The 20,088-nt window shown below is 40.4% G+C and overlaps 2 protein-coding genes across 4 annotated transcripts; both read left to right on the forward strand.

Annotated features, from left to right (window-relative positions):
* Nucleotides 1-654: 654 nt before the first annotated feature.
* LOC115826312 (chymotrypsin A-like) lies at nt 655-3,072 on the forward strand. Of its 2 annotated transcripts, none has more exons than XM_030790088.1 (7): nt 655-706; nt 1,010-1,113; nt 1,537-1,622; nt 1,716-1,791; nt 2,061-2,241; nt 2,462-2,586; nt 2,911-3,072. In XM_030790088.1, exons 1-7 carry the CDS (start codon nt 655-657, stop codon nt 3,070-3,072), a joined length of 786 nt encoding a protein of 261 aa, XP_030645948.1. The 2 variants fall into 2 exon arrangements, with proteins under 2 accessions (XP_030645948.1, XP_030645947.1); XM_030790087.1 differs by having other exon boundaries at nt 1,537-1,616; nt 1,713-1,791; nt 2,453-2,586.
* Nucleotides 3,073-11,937: 8,865 nt separating this feature from the next.
* On the forward strand, nt 11,938-14,497 carry LOC115826316 (chymotrypsin A-like). Of its 2 annotated transcripts, none has more exons than XM_030790097.1 (7): nt 11,938-11,989; nt 12,287-12,390; nt 12,811-12,896; nt 12,990-13,065; nt 13,449-13,629; nt 13,898-14,022; nt 14,336-14,497. In XM_030790097.1, the coding sequence occupies exons 1-7, from the start codon at nt 11,938-11,940 to the stop codon at nt 14,495-14,497; spliced, it is 786 nt and encodes a 261-aa protein (XP_030645957.1). The 2 variants fall into 2 exon arrangements, with proteins under 2 accessions (XP_030645957.1, XP_030645956.1); XM_030790096.1 differs by having other exon boundaries at nt 12,811-12,890; nt 12,987-13,065; nt 13,889-14,022.
* The last annotated feature ends 5,591 nt before the right edge of the window (nt 14,498-20,088 follow it).

Below are 20,088 nucleotides of genomic sequence, written 5' to 3' on the forward strand. Positions count from 1 at the left end.
GAAATATTATACACGTTTTGGGCTTTTAATGTATCTAATTTCTACAGGCTGTTACTCATGAGTCACCATACTGGCATTAAATATGGTGTCAACCGATGTTTTAACCTGAACGCACATAATAAAACGTCACATAATAACATCATTGTGAGGCATCACAGGCTAATGTTTTCTCTGGTTGTTGCATTTAATGTTGTTATTGAGATTATAACGGTGTGATCGACATTCCAATTGAAAACTTCCTGAAAATTAAACATCCTCGAAGCGCTTTTAGGATTTGTTTTTGTCATCAAAAGCGTCGAAGTAAAGTTAAGAGCGTTACAGCAACATTGTCAGAGTTTCAAAATTCCGTCAAATATAAATACGCACATCCGTTTATATTTGACGGACTTTTGAAACTCTAACAATGCTGTTGTTGAGGAGCGATTCGCATTTAAGAAAATTAAAATGAGATTGAAAATCATGTAAAATTACAAGGTGACATCATTTTTTTCCATCCAATTCCTCATAAACATGTGGCATGCGAAAAATATTTGGTTATCTTACATTGAACAGGTGAGCCTGGAATAAACCAAGATTATCAAATTTGTTGACACACACCCACCCCTGAATCCGTATAAAAATCCCCGATCCACCCTCAGGAATCAAGCTGAAAACATGGCTCTTTTCTGGATCCTGTCTTGCCTTGCTCTTGTGAGCGTAACCTACGGTACTGTTTCCATACTCTGCCTTTTGTCTTCTCCTGTTTTCAGAACGAATTACTTCTCAGTGCGAACTTAGTTTATAATGTTTGTTGTTATTCCTTTGAAGCATTTGAATGAAACAGGTAATCCGGGGCTGTTAAAATATATGATTTAAGAAAAACATTTGTGCCATTTCTGCTTTTCAACTGAACTGAATGAGCTGAAAACTCAAAAAGGATAGTTTTAATCCAGATGGCTGAATTATGCAAAAAAAAAAAAAAGATGCTGATTTTGTGTGTGTGTGTGTGTGTGTGTGTGTGTGTATCTAGGTTGTGGTGTCCCTGCCATCCAGCCAGTTGTCACTGGCTATTCAAGGATTGTGGATGGTGAGGATGCTGTGCCCCACTCCTGGCCCTGGCAGGCGTCTCTGCAGGTGAGATAATATACAGTCAGATCTTCCTCAAAGTCCTTGTACCATCCGCTCAGACATGTTCATCAGCACAATTACAGGCAAGCTAGTGTTGAGCCTTAGAAAGATTTCACTTCAGTCAGTTTGGTAACTGAAGTCTGGGAGTGGTTACCATTCACAGAAAGTTATTTATAGTTAATAGAATCACAGTTCATTTTTCTAAATTGAGCCCAGCTCTATGATTCGAAAATACAACATGTTACTTGTAAACATATTTTCCTCTGTGCAGCGGATCTGTCATGGACTTTAGCCTAAATAAGTGACATATGTTTTCAATCAGTCTTCTGCTTTTTTTTAAATTCTTAGTGACTTGATCTGCATATTCAATTCAGTACTTCGTTGTGGAATATAATGAAACAGAATTGTACTGATTTCTCCTTTCAATAGGATTACACCGGTCACCACTTCTGCGGTGGCTCCGTGATCAGCCAGTACTGGGTTGTGACTGCTGCTCACTGTGAAGTCAAGTATGGATAGATTAGAATGATAAATATCAGATTTTTTCCATGATTTTTTTATAAACAAAGGAATTGACATAACAACTCTCATGATCTCTGCTGTAGGACATCTGATCGTGTGATCCTGGGAGAGCACAACCGTGCTTCCAACACTGAGAGCATCCAGACCATGAAAATTCTCAGGGTTTGTCCATTAACATCTTTCTCATATTTCAGATTAAGAAAAACATTCAGTATCTGACATTTGATTTTAAGCAGTCTGGGTTAAATGACCATAAAACAAAGGTGCGGTTGGACCAAGAGGTGTTGTTTTTGTAATCATATGCAAAGAAAACTAATCATATGGACGAAAAGAAAAAAAAAGAAAAAGGAGAACTCTCTTACTTTCTCTCTCTCTCACCCTTCCTCTTCCCATCTCTCTCTTTCTCTCTGTCTCTCATTACTGACTTGCAGGTCTTCCAGCACCCCAATTATAACACCAATACCATGAGCAATGACGTTGCTCTGATCAAACTGGCCTCTCCTGCCCAGCTCAACACCCGTGTGTCTCCTGTGTGTCTGGCTGGAACCTACGACAACTTCCCTGCTGGACTGAAGTGTGTGACCAGTGGTTGGGGTCGGACCAAATACTATGGTAATCTCACGATTTTCATGAGTTATCAGTGAAATCCTTGCCTTGTTTACAGAAAAAAGTCAATATAGTGGGGTTCTTATTTGCTCTTTGTCACATCCAATACGTTTAGTGCAGTATTCTCTATGCTTAGTTTCCAGTGTAAAAATCTCAGTCCTGGGATGTGGTATTTCTCTCTCTATCTCTCTCTCTCTCTTTCTTTATTCATTTTCAGTTCCTGAAGGCGCTACCATCCTGCAGCAGACTGCCCTGCCCCTGCTGTCCAACACTGAATGTCAGCGTTATTGGGGAAGCAGCATCTCTGATGTCATGATCTGTGCTGGAGCAGCTGGTTCCTCCTCCTGCATGGTATTAACATGAATCAAAATATGACAACATAACAGATTAATGAAAGCTACTGTTAAAACATAAATCAGGTATTACATCATTGTATTATATTACAACATTTAATATAGTTGTTGCAATGTTGCAAGGTTTAAAAAGTCTTATGACTATTGCTTTGCATTGATGTCATTGCTGTATAGCTAAAATGTGAATGGAAAAATAGCCCACTGTTTGTATGAGTTTTTGTGTGTATGTGTGTGTGTGAGAGATAGAGAGAGAGAGAGAGAGAGAGAGAGAGAGAGAGAATGCACATATCCACTCTGATCTGTGTTTGATTCTCTGTTTCAGGGTGACTCTGGTGGTCCTCTGGTGTGTCAGAAATCTGGTGCCTGGACTTTGGTTGGTATCGTGTCCTGGGGAAGAAGCACCTGTGCGACCAACGTCCCTGCAGTGTACGCCCGCGTCACCAAGCTCCGTTCATGGATCGACCAGACCATTGCCGCTAACTAACGCTGTCAAAGTCATGCATTCAGTTTCCTCCTCTTTATCAATAAAGATGAGCTTGTTTAAATGACCATTAGACTACTTTTTGGGGTTATTACTTCTGAATAGTCACCACACTTCACAATAATAATAATAATAATAATAATAATAATAATAATAATAATAATAACAATAATAACAATAATAATAATAATAATAACATACTGTGATGGTACATGACAAAAATAATTCCATATCATTTCTTGGTTAATTTTGGGACATTTTATTGACAACATATTTTTTTTATTTTTTGTACCCCCAGACACCAAAATATTTTTTCGTTACCTAAGGACCACGCTGAGCGGCCACGGTATAGATTCACAGAGAAAATCATGAATTTATAGATCATAAAACAATGTGCAGAGAACAATATAGAATCACAAAATCTTTTTTAAAATGTCAATAAATCATAAAGAAAAAAGGGAAGAACACTTGAAACATATTTACATATTGGATTTAATACAGGCGTAGGTTTGTGTCATGTAGTGTGTCGTGTCATATCGTGTACTTCATGTAAGGAGATTTCACTCCGTGTGAAACATCAAAAAGCAGTTCTTCTCTGCTGTAAAACAGAGATGTACATTACGCTTTTTGCACAACATTTTGGGTGTTCCTGTGCACCCAGGGACCCTGCATCTTCCCTTCTTGTCACACATTATTGGCCAGTGTGAGGTGTTGTCCAAGCGGACATCCTGGTTAAGGAATGGGAGCTGTGGGCCCCTGCTTCCTCCTCTTCTCCTCATACTGTTGGGAAATCCCACCACTGGTTCGCCCTCTCTTCCTGACATCTTTTTTGGATTTGCACAGACTGTGTGCAGTTTGGGACTTGAGGGTATACCGGCGCATGTAGTCACTTCTTGTCATTCCATTGTCAGCACAGTCCCATCTGTAGATGAGCCAATTTGTCACCACTACCATATCTATCAAATGAAAGACAAGGCGGTGGTACCATTTCTTTGACCTGATGTTGGTGCGATATAAAGCAATCAGTGAATCCAAGTCAACACCTCCCATGTGCTGATTGTATGTGGATACTCCTGCAGGGCATGGGACCTTGATGGGGTTTTTTTGGCCTCTGTCCCATCTGTCAACATGGGATACAGGGTGAGCACTTACATAGGTACTGAGGAGGGTGACTGACCTGTTGTCATACCACTTGACTGCATGCAGCTGGGTATTTCCAACATAGGCCGTTTTTTCCTGGAAGGACCCACAGCCAAATCTTTTCAGATCAGCATCTGCCATCATGGAACTGCCATGCAAGCGATTACAGCGCACCGTACCCAGACAGTGGATGCCTTGCTGGGACAACAGCATCAGTGGGACTGAGCTAAACCAATTGTCCAAGAACAGCTTGAAATTCCTGTTCTTCGGTATTGGTTCTGCTAGGCGCAGTACCACATTCCCACTTGCCCCTACATCTGGAAGCTTTGGTGGATGGACAGCTTTCCCAGTATAAACTTCAAAATTTTGTGGAACTCCATCTGATCCAGCAAGGACAAGTGTTTTGTAACCCCATTTTTTTGGTTTACTGGGTAGGTACTGCTTAATTCTGCTCTTGCCCTTAAATGGCACCATTTGCTCATCCACACACAATGTCTCACGCATAGGAAGTTGCCTCAGCTTGGCGAGGATGTGGTTTAGGAGAGGCCGAATCTTGTACGGCTCTTCGTAATCTGCCATATCTTTTGTGGGCTGATGACTGTTGTTGCTGAAATGAAGAAATCTTTCAATGGCCTCCCACTGTGCAAGAGGCATCACATCAGCACTGGATGCTATACAGGTTTGACTCATTAACAATGAGCTCAAAGAGGTCGTCAGAGATAAGACTTTTGAAATATTCGTATGGCGACAGAATTTCACCAGCTGATGCAGGGATGTGTAACCATTCAGGGTGTACTGGAGAGGCAGTGGTGTGACACGTTTTCCATCCATCGGGTCTGGGAGGAACTTCTGTCATCCTCAGACAGATTGACATCATCATCTTTGTCTTCAACTTCATCCTCACTGGTATCTTGAGCGTCTATAAAAATATATAAAAAGTAAGTTCCCAATCCCAACAAAAACACAACAAGAATAACTACAGCTTGATATTTGACCCCTATTTTGTATGCTGTCTGCCTTATAAACCTATCATTTCAATGGTGACCAGAGCTACTGTCAGAACTTGGGTTACGGAAAATTAATCAACACATTAGATTTGGTTGTGTACAAATGAGCTCAGTAACAACCACAGGAGCAATATTTAAAACCCTATTTTTTTTCACTTCTGCTCAAACCTTTTTCTCCATTCCACTCCTCCTCACTGTCATTGCTGTCTATCTCACTGTCCTCACTGTCAGATGGGATCTGCCTAACATGCTGATACTGCTCTTTTCTTCCATAGAACAATCTTACATCCATTTTTCTGTCAAAATGTATTCAAAAAAGTAAAATTAAATCAAAAATAAATAAACACAAAAATATTTAAAGTTCATATTGTGCACAAATTCATGTGATAATAAGTGATAACATCAAAACACATTGTCAGCAAAGACATACTTGAAAGTACCCCTTTTCATACAACGTTGCCCTGAGGCAACGAAAAGAAAAACTGAATTTCCGAACGTGCAAAATAAAAAAAAACCTTCACAAAACCTGACAAAAAGCTTCACTACACCTTCATGCACACACACATATTGTATTTACATTTTATATCATCTCAAATAAGATTAAAGTAAATGAGCTTACCTTCTTCTCACACCATGTGCTCCTGTGACCATGTGTCAGAAAAGGAAGTCCCACTTTCAAATGATGCTTCATGGTGACTCCCACACCTGATTGGACTGTTCTTTGATACTTGTTTGACCATTCTAATTGATTGCAGTGATTTAAAATGACATGTACTGGACATGGGGCTTAAGAAAACTGCGTTGCCTGAGGGCAATGCTGTGCTGTTGAGGGATAATAATAATAATAATAATAATAATAATAATAATAATGATAATAATAATAAAGGTTTATTTATAGCCTAATATCACTGTTGATAGTCTCAAAGGCCTTTACAAGTCCATAACAAAGTCAAATCAATATATATGTTATATATATATATAATATATATTATCCATAAGTTAGAGAAAATAGGTAAGTCTTTAGTCTGGTTTTGAAGGTATGAAGAGAGTTTGCCTCTCTAACTTCTGTAGTTAAACAATTCCAGAGAAAGGGAAAGCGGTAGGAAAAGGCTCGGTTGCCGGACTTCTTTTTAACTCTTGGAATGACTAATAGTCCAGAATCTTGAGAGCGCAGGGTGTGAGGGGGTTCGTGGTGTAGACACCATCTTCAGCTATATCGCTCTTGCTCTTGATTCCAGATATGTCATCTTTTTCTTTAATTCCACATTTTCTCTTTTCAGCCTCAGGAATAGTTAAAACAAAATGGTGACTCCCAGTCGGAGTTCCCAATCGGAAATTTCAATGGGACTGCCCGCTGAAGTCGGATTTCCAACTCAGAAAGTCGGAGGATCCTCATCAACCCCAACTTCAAAATTCAAGATGGCTGCCCCCAGTAGTGAAGCTCTATTGAAAGCTCTAGTAGTTTACTGTTTATTGGCATCTCTGTCTTAGTTGTGTCTCATTAAATCAGTTGTACACACAGTACTGTCCAACTTCTATCTGTGGACATGTTGCTACAGTGTTTGTATGCGCAAAATACCATGTAATGTGTGTCATCAACTGGTATTGCTAACAATGGCTAACAATGGCTAACCTGGCTGAAACGGTTTTCTGACTTGTTGTACTGGGAATGTGGTCAACTCGGGTAAATGGAATGCAGCATAAGTCAACCAAGATGCTGTGTGATGTCCACCGCTGCTGCCACCTCATTCCTCTCCGCCTCTGGAATCACTGCTCTGCAGATTTCTCTGACCTTTACATTCTCAGGGTTTTCAGCTACACCATATAGATGTAGACACCATCCTCAGCTGTACCGCTCCTGCTCATTACCTCTTCATTCCAGATATGCCATCTTTTTCTTTAACTCCACATTTTCTCTTTTCAACATATCGCTTTCCTTCCTCAAGTCCATTATTATGACCAGCCTAGGGGTAACTGAGCATGACAGGAAAGTGACTCCCCTTTTCCCTACTCCCAATGATGACCCGTGCTACAATGCACACTTTTGACTCAGGGTCATAACACCATAATATCTCTGTGAATTAATAGCCTCACTCACGTTCTCAATTTCAGCTGAGTTTTTCTTGACCATATCTTTGAGTAGATCTGCCCTTGAATTGATTTTCCCGGAGAACATTTGTATGATGTTATTTGCACTTCAGTCAGGGTTGGTTCCATTACGGTAGTTGATGGAGTATTCCTCAACTTCATTAACAAACCTTTAGGCATTAGCCTACATACAAACCTGTGAATATTTTTTCCCCTAACATGCAAGTGCTCTCAATAACGCATCTACCACTATGTTTTCTGAGCCCTTGATATGTCGGATATCTAAATGATACGGCTGAAGGAAAAGACACCACCTCGTGATTTTTGAAGCGAATGGAGAAATGTGAGAGGGTTGTGGTCACTGTATAGAGCTACAGGTGAACCACTCCCACCAACATACACTTCAGAGTGTTGGAGTGACAATATCAAGGCAAGTGCCTCCTTTTCAATGGCGGAACAATTCAGTTGATAACTTGAGGATTTCCGTGAAAAGAAACAAATGGGATGCTATATCCCAGAGCCATCCTCCTGCAATAGCACCGCCCCTGCCCCCACCTTGCTGGCATCCACCTGAATGGTAAATGGCTTTTCTGGCTATGGAGCCATCAAGACAGGTGCAGAAGTTAGAAGGACTTTAACTCTGTCAAATGCATTTTGACAGGCATCAGTCCACACTAAAAAAAACCTTTGGACTTCAGCCGATCGGTTAACAGGGCAACAACCAAAGAAAAAAGTTCCTGCAAAAGCAACAATAATATCTGACCATGCCGAGGAAAAGCATTAATTCTTTCTTAGTGGCAGGGACAGGGTACTCATCAATCACCCTCACTTTTGTATGGATGGGGCGCACTTGTCCTTACCCCTCTACCTTGCCTCGGTACATCACGGTCGCTCCGGAGATTTGTTCCCAAGTTTCAGTAATGACCACTACTAAAACAACAGACTACAACAAGAAATAGTGCGTCCAAGGACACGTTCTTTACCTACCACAGGGAGGATTCTATTTTTTCCAGAAAATCAGGAACTGGCAGATCTAGTTTGAACGTTAACGAAAAATGAGGTTTCTTTCTTTCTTTCTTTTTAACCAATGAAGTAGCGCAAAACACAAAATTATTATTGCTATGGAGTTCAATAAGGCTAAATACCAATCAATTACAATTCAATTATTCAATTCTAAAATATTAATTTTCCAAATCTATACTCACTCTGGCCCCCTTCAATAAAGTATGGAGCACTTACTGAAGTCAAAAGTTATCCATATACACAAAAAGTTTTCCCTGACCTTGTGGTATTATAAGTTCAAAAGTAGAAAAACAAAAAAAGCCAAAACAATACCAACTTTCAACCAACACATCTAGTTTTAGATGAGCCCCCAACTGTTACGCCCACCAGGTGAGAGCAACCAGTGAAGGGGGAGAATGCAGAGTAGTGTTGGACCAAATGTTATTTTATTTGGCTTACGCAACCAAAAGAACAAATGCAGCCACCAAGACTTGCCAAAAGTTCCAAAAAAACAGGGTGTCGCTGAGGCGAGCCTTCTCACAAAAAATGGTACACGTCTGCAACAGGCGTCCCAAAACAGGCAAAAGAGAGAAAAAAAGCCCCCAGGAGTAGTAGCTGCAGCCCTTTTAAATCCAAGGTACAACTGTGCGCCAGTGTACTGTACCTAACTGGGCTGATTGCCTCCTGCCACACCACCAGCACACCTGCAGGGGAACACAAAGAAAAACACAACCATGGCCTGGGGGAAAAGGGACAAAAACCCAGAGGGCCATGACAGTGTGTGTGTGTGTGTGTGTGTGTGTGTGTGAGAGAGAGAGAGAGAGTTGAGGTTCCGCAAAATTTTCATGAGCTAACTCCTTTATTTTAATGCTTATGACTGAAACAAAATTTAGTAGAAGCTTTACTGATCCGTGGATCAACAGGAGCATGTTTATGTGTGTTGGTTTAGGATCGGTAATGAGACGGAGTGGCGGAGGAGATGTTGCAGGCCAGTCTGATTTTAGATACTGGCCAGAGACCTCTCTGAGTCTGCAGTGCCCTTGAGCAAATAAAAAAAATATGAGGATGTAGGAGCAGATCAATGTTAAACAGTTGTTCAAGCATCTACAAAAGTTCCACAGCATAACAAAAGTGCCTGAGAAGAGCCTAAGAAGAGAAAGAAAGAAAGAAAGAAAGAAAGAAAGAAAGAAAGAAACTCAACAAGATTTTGAAGTTTACCTGTTCATGGTGTTGAAATACCACATGGTTGTTGAAATACCACATGGACTCACATGGACTGAATGTGAAGAACATAACTCTCACATATCACTGTCTCCAGAACCCCTGGCGCTTCAAGGACAGAAATATTGTAACACTTTTCCACTGTGTATGTGGGTGTTGAAAAGGTGACTGTGTGGCAGTCAGACTGACCATTTTCCGTTGCTGCAGCTGCACCATTTTAATGTCAATAAACTGCTTTAAGAAAAGCAACAACAAATTAGGCATCTGTTAAATTACATATGAGCCTACACATGCAATACCATTCACACCAATACACTTTCATTTTTATATATATATATATATATATATATATATATATATATATATGTACACACACACACAATTATCATATTATATATTCATCACATAATATATAACTATATGAAGGCATGTTCAAGTGTTCAGAACATTGTTGTATGGATTTCTGTGATCATATCGTCCAGCACATAAATATAAACGTGGTAGTTCCTCAGGTGATAAGACACAATTGTTGAACTCAACGGCACAATAAGAAAGTTTAGTGTACGTTTACGACTTGCAGAGAGACGCGAGTGGGCGTCTCTACTTTGCTGATTAACCAAAGAGCAAGGAAATCTGAGAACCTGAGCTTTAAATGTGGCCACTTTTCCGATAATACGGGAAAAACTTCTCAAAGGGCACCACTTATCCGAATTTGTATATGGTCGTTCTTTTCAAATCAGCTTTGCTGACAGCTGGAATACTTGCTCATCACTCACTCATTTTCAAAGCCACTTATCCCAATTAGGGTCGCGGGGGGTGCTGGAGACTGTCCCAGTGCTCATAGGGCGAGAGGCGAGAAAACACCCTGGACAGGTCACCAGTCCATCGCAGGGCAGACACACAGACAAACGCACTCACACGCAGGGCAGACACAGACAAACATACATACATACTTAGGGGCAATTTAGTGTCTCCAATTCACCGAACCTGCATGTCTTTGGACTGTCGGAGGAAACCCACGCAGACACGGGGAACACATGCAAACTCCACACAGAAAGGACCCACTTGCGCCATCATGCCGCCTTCGAATACTTACTCTGGTTAACAATTGTGAAACTTAGCCATAAGTGTGCCGTTCTCCAGAAAATATATCGGTTTATTGTAACCCCTTGCTTTAAACCTAATTGACCCCGGTTTCCCATCGCACCTGATCAAACATTTATCGCCCACGCATCGCATGCTAATCAGTCGTGATTAGATATGATCCAAGGCTGTGGAAAAAAGTGGCATCTGTGACAGGTTTACTCCTCGCCTTGTACTTGTCACACGTTTCCCCAAAGCACAAACATCCAAAAGTTCATATTAATCTTTCATCCTGAATCTTAAGGGTATCACAAAATGTTCCACTTGCTAGTCACAAAACACCTACATACATTTGTATTCACTCCATACATGGAAAATCTACTGCCATAATGAGCATCTGTATGTACACAGGAAGATTTGTTCCACCATATCTGTTTAATAATATCACACTTTTCCTTTCCCTGCAGGAACTCTACCTAGAAAGTTTAAGTAGTGCCTGTTTAATCAGTGAAAACACACATATTGCTCAACGGGACTAAACCTGGCGTCACTAATGTCGCACGACAATTTCAACGTAATAATTATTTCAATACTCAAACATTAATTTGTCGGATTATTAAAGTAATCCGAGAAATTAAGTTACGCCACATGTCCGCTCTAAAATGAATCTGTCTCCGAGTTATCACTATGCCTTGAGTAACTGTAACGTCGCTGGAAATATTATACACGTTTTGGGCTTTTAATGTATCTAATCTCTACAGCCTGTTACTCATGAGTCACCGTACTGACATTAAATACGGTGTCAACCGCTGTTTTAACCTGTTCTATAGTGAGTCTGTGCTTACACTGAGTAAAGTGTAATGCTTTCTACTTCAGTCTAATTTAGTTTTAAAGAACGCACATAATGAAAACTTCCTGAAAGTTAAACATCCTCGAAGGGCTTTTAGGATTTGTTTTTGTCATTAAACGCGTCGAATTCAATTTAAGAGCGTTACAACAACATTGTTAGAGTTTCAAAATTCCGTCAAATATAAATACGCACATCCGTTTATATTTGACGGAATTTTGTAACTCTAACAATGCTGTTGTTGAGGAGCGATTCGCATGTCAGAAAATTAAAATGAGATTAGAACTCCTGTAAAACTACAAGGTGACATTTTTTTCCGTCCAGTTCCTCATAAACATGGGGCATGCGAAAAATATTTGGTTATCTTACATTGAACAGGTGAGCCTGGAATACACCAAGATTATCAGATTTGTTGACACACACCCACCCCTGAATCCGTATAAAAATCCCCGATCCACCCTCAGGAATCAAGCTGAAAACATGGCTCTTCTCTGGATCCTGTCTTGCCTTGCTCTTGTGAGCGTAACCTACGGTACTGTTTCCATACTCTGCCTTTTGTCTTCTCCTGTTTTCAGAACGAATTACTTCTCAGTGCGAACTTAGTTTATAATGTTTGTTGTTATTCCTTTGAAGCATTTGAATGAAACAGGTAATCCGGGGCTGTTAAAATATATGATTTAAGAAAAACATTTGTGCCATTTCTGCTTTTCAACTGAACTGAATGAGCTGAAAACTCAAAAAGGATAGTTTTAATCCAGATGGCTGAATTATGCAAAAAAAAAAAGCTGATTTTGTGTGTGTGTGTGTGTGTGTGTGTGTGTGTATCTAGGTTGTGGTGTCCCTGCCATCCAGCCAGTTGTCACTGGCTATTCAAGGATTGTGGATGGTGAGGATGCTGTGCCCCACTCCTGGCCCTGGCAGGCGTCTCTGCAGGTGAGATAATATACAGTCAGATCTTCCTCAAAGTCCTTGTACCATCCACTCAGACATGTTCATCAGCACAATTACAGGCAAGCTAGTGTTGAGCATTAGAAAGATTTCACTTCAGTCGGTTTGATAACTGAGGTCTGGGAGTGATTACCAATCACAGAAAGTTATTTATAGTTACTAGAATCACAGTTCATTTTTCTAAATTAAGCCCAGCTCTACGATTCAAAAATACAACATGTTACTTATTAAAAAAACATATTTTACTTTAGCCTATGTGTGTGACATTTGTTCTAAATAAGTCATATTTTTTCAATCAGTCTTCTGCTCTTTTGAAAATCTTAGTGACGTGATCTGTATATTCAATTCAGTACTTCGTTGTGGAATATACTGAAACAGAATTGTACTGATTTCTCCTTTCAACAGGATTACACTGGTTTCCACTACTGCGGTGGCTCTGTGATCAACCAGTACTGGGTTGTGACTGCTGCTCACTGTCAAGTCAAGTATGGATAAATTAGAATGATAAATATCAGATTTTTTCCCATGATTTTTTATAAACAAAGGAATTGACATAACAACTCTCATGATCTCTGCTGTAGGACATCTGATCGTGTGATCCTGGGAGAGCACAACCGTGCTTCCAACACTGAGAGCATCCAGACCATGAAAATTCTCAGGGTTCGTCCATTAACATCCTTCTCATATTTCAGGCTAAGAAAAACATTCAGTATGTGACATTTGATTTTAAGCAGTCTGGGTTAAATGACCGGAAAAACTAAAGCGCAGTTGGACCAAGAGGTGTTGTTTTTAATGAAAAACATAATCATATGCAAAGAAATGGAATCGTATGGAAGAAAAAAAAAGAAAAAGGAGAACTCTCTTACTTTCTCTCTCTCTCCCACCCTTCCTCTTCCCATCACTCTCTCTCTCTCTCTCTCTCTCTCTCTCTGTGTCTCTCTTTCTCTCTCTCTCTCTCTCTCTGTGTGTCTCTCTTTCTCTCTCTCTCTCTCTCTCTCTCTCTCTCTCTCACTCTCTCTCTCTCTCTCATTACTGACTTGCAGGTCTTCCAGCACCCCAATTATAACACCAATACCATGAACAATGACGTTGCTCTGATCAAACTGGCCTCTCCTGCCCAGCTCAACACCCGTGTGTCTCCTGTGTGTCTGGCTGGAACCTACGACAACTTCCCTGCTGGACTGAAGTGTGTGACCAGTGGTTGGGGTCGGACCAAATACTATGGTAATCTCACGATTTTCATGAGTTATCAGTGAAATCCTTGCCTTGTTTACAGAAAAAAGTCAATGTAGTGAGGTTTTTATTTGCTCTTTTTCACATCCAATATGTTTAGTGCAGTATTCTCTATGCTTAGTTTCCAATGTTTGGGTTATAGGTGGAGGAATTATTGCCCAAGCATCTTCCGGTTGCTCAGACATTCCTGAGCAGAAATTTGAATGCTGAGATGTCATCTCTCTCTCTCTCTCTCTTTCTTTATTTTCAGTTCCTGAAGGCGCTACCATCCTGCAGCAGACTGCCCTGCCCCTGCTGTCCAACACTGAATGTCAGCGTTATTGGGGAAGCAGCATCTCTGATGTCATGATCTGTGCTGGAGCAGCTGGTTCCTCCTCCTGCATGGTATTAACATGAATCAAAATATGACAACATAACAGATTAATGAAAGCTACTGATAAAACATAAATCAGATATTACATCATTGTATTACATTACAACATTTAATATAATTGTTGTAATGTTGCAAGGTTTAAAAAGTCTTATGACTATTGCTTTGCATTGATGTCATTGTTGTATAGCAAAAATGTGAATGGAAAAAAAAGCCCACTGTTTGTGTGTGTCTGTGTGTGTGTGTGTGTGTGTGTGTGTGAGAGAGAGAGAGAGAGCGAGAGAATGCAAATATCCACTCTGATCTGTGTTTGATTCTCTGTTTCAGGGTGACTCTGGTGGTCCTCTGGTGTGTCAGAAATCTGGTGTCTGGACTTTGGTTGGTATCGTGTCCTGGGGAAGAAGCACCTGTGCTACCAACGTCCCTGGAGTGTACGCCCGCGTCACCAAGCTCCGCTCATGGATCGACCAGACCATTGCTGCTAACTAACGCTGTCAAAGCCATGCATTCAGTTTCCTCCTCTTTATCAATAAAGATGAGCTTGTTTCAATGAACACTGAACTTACCTTTGGGTTATTTCTGGTGAAGAATCCCCATTCTTACTACACTTAAAATGAAAATGGTACCTCTTCACTGAGCAAAGGAAGATTTGTCTTGTGTTTTAAATGAGAAAATGAGGGAAATCTGGCCGGGGTTGTTGGGTTTTGTTGTACATCTCTACTCAGGTATGTACTGCAACAATTGTGCATATAGTAAGTGCGATATAAAATATCAGAGGGGCTTGGAGAAATGTGCAGTAGAGCATCATGGCACCTGTTTGCCTTGAGTTGCCAAACGAACCCAAGGGCATTCTACATGGCTCCAGGGGGATGGCAGCCACCAGCCTGCTGCAGTGAGCCCAAACTAGGGAACTGAGAGTAGACATCAGGAAGATGTGGTCCAGACAACCGTCAGATCTGACACAGTCATGTGTTGTGTTCCTTATGGAGCTGATTGTGCCATGGGAAGAGGGATATAAGGAGGCTTTTAAGTAAATGCCATATACCAAGTACTGGCGCAGGCCTGCAAGGACAAGGCCTGACAAACATAGTTGTTTCCTGTAGTTGTTGTGGGCAGGAGGCTCCACAGAACGGTTGGCGAGGACACTTTCATAAACGCAGGGAATGCTCATTTAGACTACTCTCACTGAGGAGGCAGCAGAAGTGAAACGTCCTTGTGGTAAGACCTGCGAGAATGCAGGGGATCTTAAAATACAGTAGACCAAGTCCAAATGTGGGACAGGTGAGTCACTACTTCCCACAGCACTGGAGATTTCTCGGCAACATTGGTCAAAGGTTATGGAAGTGTTTTCAAATCCGGAAGAACGGCACAAGTTTGAAAATGGCAGAGGGTAGTTTTGTCCCTAAAAAAGAAAGACCACTCGAAAATCCCCCATGTGGGCGTAGAATGTAAGATGTTCTTTTCAGTGCTGATGAGGATGATCTCATTCCTGACTGAGAATGAATATATTGAAACCTCCATCAAAAAGGGTAAGGATTCAAGTTTTGTCAGGGTGCCTAGAAGACCTGGAGTTCTCAGTCAGTTGATTCAGGAAACCAAGGTAAAGAGAAAGAACCTAACAGGTGTCTGTCTAGACTAGGAAATAGCTCCATTGCTCACAATCTCATTTTAAAAAGCATTGAACCACTACCACACTCCAGACCACATCAAGGGAATGATCATTAGCTACTTTGAAGATATCAGGTTTCACTTTAAAACCACCAGATTTACAACACAGTGGGATAACCTTTATAAAGCCTTTAACGGCATCTTTTCACAATGATCTAACACTGTGACGAGATGGCGTTTAACATTTCGCTTGTCATGGGCATGAACCTAATCATTATGGTTCAGCCGTGGGCAGCCTTGGCCTAAAGGCTAGAGAAGCAGTTCGGGACCGAAAGGTTGCCGCCGTGATCCCGGCGAGGGGAGTAAATGAATAGGGCTTTCCTCCTCCCTCTACATCCAAGGCTGAAGTGCCCTTGAACAAGTCACCTGACCCTCAACTGCTCCCCCAGGCTGTGACTGCCCACTGCTCTGGGTGTGTGTGTGTTCACTGCTTCAAATCAGTTAAATGCAGAGTCCTAATTTCCCCTCAGGGATAAATATAGTATCTTAAAAAAAAAAAAAAGAAGGAAAAAAAACAAACAAAAAAAAATCATAGCAGCAGAGAAAGTAAACAGAGGTCCAAACATCTCTCTCTCTCTCTCTCTCTCTCTCTCTCTCTCTCTCTCTCTCTCTCTCTCTCTCATGTTCTCCCTCAACACACACACATATCATGTCCACACTCTCACATTTTGTTTTATGTTCACAGAGGTCAGTGGAAGTGAAAGTCATAAAGAGAACAAAATATAAAAGTGACAAAAGTGAAAAGCAGTCTTATGACATTTGGGAAGAAATACATTCCAGATTTCAGGTGGAAAAAAAGAGGGGTAAGTACAAAGAAATATTTTTAGAACGGGTAATCTTCAATACACAGTAAAACATGTAAATGTTATACTTAGTGTAAGATTTAGTTTACACAATGACAAAACAGTTATTTTTAAAAGTTTCTTATTTTGTTCTATAGAAGTATTTGTCAACACAGTTAAAGTCAGCCAAATCATTTTATGCCTTCCTTTGGTTGTCGGGGGCTTATTTGTGTTAATAGTTTCCCCTCTATTGAAGGGGGGTGGTTTATGTTGACCAGTTTGGTCATGTTCGTTTTCTTAAAAACCACAGACATTCTGATTAAGCTCATCGATGGTACAACAGTTTCTGAATATGTTATTGGTTCAAAAACATCAGACAAAATCAGGCAGGCCCTCCTAAATGCCCTATATATATACTGTTTTTATTTTTTATCATGTGTGAATGGCAAACAGTGCTTATGTTAAATTAGTGTCCTGGAATATAAATGGTTGCAGAAATCCTGTGAAAAGGAAAAAGGTACTTTTATATTTGAAGCACAAACAAGCTGATATAGCATTTATTCAGGAGACACATCTAAAGGATGACGAGGTGAAAAGATTTAGAAGAGACTGGGTGGGGCAGGTTTACTATAGTTCATTTTCTAGCAAACAGAATGGAGTTTTAATTTTGGTGCACAAAAGGTTGGCCATCTCAGTAGTTAAGGAAGTTAAGGACACTAGTGGCAGAATTATTTGTGTTGAAACCATCATAAATGGCATGCAGCTAACACTGTGTAATATATATGCTCCTAACAAAGAAGATCCATCCTTTTTTCATGAGGTTAATAGTATCTTGGGAAATGCACAAGGGCAAATAATTTTGGCAGGAGATTTTAATCAGGTTTTAGATGGGGTGCTCGATAAAAGCAGATATTCAGGGTCCTCAGTCCCAAGGGATAGGGCTGCCATTCACATGCTTATAGAGGACAATGGCTTGATTGATGTTTGGCGATTAGTTAACCCAAGGCAAAGGGAATACACATTTTACTCACACTGCCACAAGTCCTACTCAAGAATTGACATTATTTTGGTTTCTCAGAACCTAGCTCGTGCTGTCATAGCTGGCAACATTAATACAATCTCTCTGTCAGATCATGCCTCTGTCGAACTGTGTATAAATATAAATGCAGACAAACTTAGACGAGGCAGATGGAGAATGAATACAATTCTGCTACAGGACGAGACATTTGCTAAGGCTCTTGCAGAAGATCTGTTATCATTTTTTGAGATCAATGTTGGTAGTACAGACAGCGTGGCAATAGTTTGGGAGGCATCTAAAGTCTACTTCAAAGGCAAAATTATCGCACAAACTTCCAGGAGAAAAAGAGAAAGTATAGATAAAATCAAGAAACTCGAGACAGAATTAAGTGAAATGGAAAAGGAATTGGCCAAACACTATTCTGAAAGCCTATTTAAAAATATTTGCAAATGTAAATTTGATATTCACGAAATTTACAATAAGGAGTCAGAATATGCTCTGTTTCGACTTAAAACAATGTTTTACGAATCAGGGGAGAAAACAAGCAGGCTATTAGCCAGACAGCTAAAGGAACAAAACCTCTCCCACATAATCCCAGCGATTAGAGCAGGGGGCTCTCTTGTGACATCCTCAAAGGAAATGAATGATACTTTTAAAAAATTCTATGAGAATCTATATAGATCATCTGGTACCCCAAATAAATTGTCGCTGCAGCAATTTTTTACTAATATACACCTTCCAAAATTATCTTCTGAGCAAGCAGCTTTTCTCAATGAACCATTGACACAGGAGGAGGTGAAACATGCTATCCTGACTATGAAGGCAGGGAAATCACCTGGAACTGATGGACTCCCCTTCGAGTACTATAGAAAATATATAGATATAATTACTCCAATACTAACAAATGTATTCCAGGAAGCTTTTCAAACTGGTTCACTTTCACCAACACTTAACGAAGCACTTATTTCATTGATTCCTAAGAAGGGTAGAGACCATACAGATCCTGCTAATTTCCGACCAATCAGCCTCATTAATGTCGACAGTAAAATACTGGCTAAAGTACTGGCTCTAAGGCTTGAAACGGTTTTGCCATGCATTATACACACTGACCAAGTAGGCTTTATAAAGGGGAGATCCTCTACTGATAACCTACGAAGGCGTCTACACTTAATGTGGTTAAACTCTTCAAGCATGGTGCCAATGGCAGTCATCTCACTGGACGCTGAGAAGGCCTTTAACAGGGTCGAGTGGGGTTTTTTATATGTGGCCTTGTCGGGGTTTGGCTTCGGTCTGGGGTTTAGCGCATGGATAAAACTAATGTACAACAATCCCAAAGCTGCAGTTATGACAAATGGTCTCATTTCCTCATTCTTTAATCTTTCCAGAGGAACACGGCAGGGATGCCCCCTCTCACCACTCTTATTTACAATTGCCTTGGAACCTTTGTCGGCAGCCATACGAGCACACCCAGCCATTAAGGGAGTGGACGGTGGTGGCAGTCAGCATAAGCTAATGCTCTACGCTGATGACATTCTGCTATTGACTAGTGATCCCAAAAATTCCCTACCACCTTTAATGAATACCATTCATGACTACTCAAAGTTCTCAGGCTATCAAATTAACTGGAACAAGTCTGAAGTGATGCCAATATCCAAACATTGCCACCCACAAGTAACAACACAATATAAATTTAGATGGATCCCAAAAGGCATGGTTTACCTAGGTATCAAGCTTAGTCCAGACCTAGGCGAGATAATAACGCTGAATTTTGAACCACTCCTTCAAAAAATTAAAACAAACCTTGGGAAATGGGAGAAACTAAACTTGTCCTTATGAGGCAAAGTAAATGTTATTAAAATGATAATAGCCCCCCAATTTAACTACATATCCATGATGCTGCCGCTCAGTATACCTGATCACATTTTTAAACAATACGAGAATCTCATTAGAGACTTCCTCTGGGCAGGGAGGAAACCCAAATCTAAGCTTAGCAAGACGTGTGCCCCTAAAGATAAAGGTGGCCTTAGCCTACCAGATGTGAGATTATACAGTTTGTCATTTGAAATGACTAAGATAGCCATCCACTGGAGGGAAAGTACATCTGGTTTGGACTGGGTTACTATAGAGCAGAGTCTTGCTGCACCATTTCATCCTATCAGTGTGATATCCCAACGTTTGAGTGACACAAAAAAAAAAATCAACCCAATTATTAAACATTCTAGCGAGGTTTGGGCGAAGGTACATAAAATGCATAAGATCTCACATTACAAACAGTGCTATGCCTCACTTTGGTTCAATCCAGAAATACGAATAGGGAAGCAGAAAGTGTTCTGGAAACGGTGGCTGGATAATGGAATACATACAATCAGTGATCTTTATAAAGATGGTACATTCATGCCATTCTCTGAATTAGTTCAAAAGTACAAATTACAAGAGAAGCAAGATTTTTGGAAGTATTTACAAATCAGACATTGTATCACTAGTAAGTTTCAGTCAGATGATGCAGATAATCCAATTGTTAAATATCTTAAAAACCCATTCAACCCTAAAGCGTCAACATTTTACAACAACTCAATTTATTTAATCAGCAGTACATGTGATAATTTGAGGAT

Source organism: Chanos chanos, chromosome 13 (assembly GCF_902362185.1).
Source record: "Chanos chanos chromosome 13, fChaCha1.1, whole genome shotgun sequence".
Taxonomy (NCBI): Eukaryota; Metazoa; Chordata; class Actinopteri; order Gonorynchiformes; family Chanidae; genus Chanos; species Chanos chanos.

Excerpts from the sequence above, each read along its gene's own strand:
- LOC115826312 (XM_030790087.1), top strand. The coding sequence starts at position 655 with ATGGCTCTTTTCTGGATCCTGTCTTGCCTTGCTCTTGTGAGCGTAACC. Across the intron at positions 1,114-1,536 it reads CCTGGCAGGCGTCTCTGCAG|GATTACACCGGTCACCACTT; the intron begins GTGAGATAATAT and ends TCCTTTCAATAG. Across the intron at positions 1,792-2,060 it reads AGACCATGAAAATTCTCAGG|GTCTTCCAGCACCCCAATTA; the intron begins GTTTGTCCATTA and ends ACTGACTTGCAG.
- LOC115826316 (XM_030790096.1), top strand. The coding sequence starts at position 11,938 with ATGGCTCTTCTCTGGATCCTGTCTTGCCTTGCTCTTGTGAGCGTAACC. Across the intron at positions 12,391-12,810 it reads CCTGGCAGGCGTCTCTGCAG|GATTACACTGGTTTCCACTA; the intron begins GTGAGATAATAT and ends TCCTTTCAACAG. Across the intron at positions 14,023-14,335 it reads CTGGTTCCTCCTCCTGCATG|GGTGACTCTGGTGGTCCTCT; the intron begins GTATTAACATGA and ends TCTCTGTTTCAG.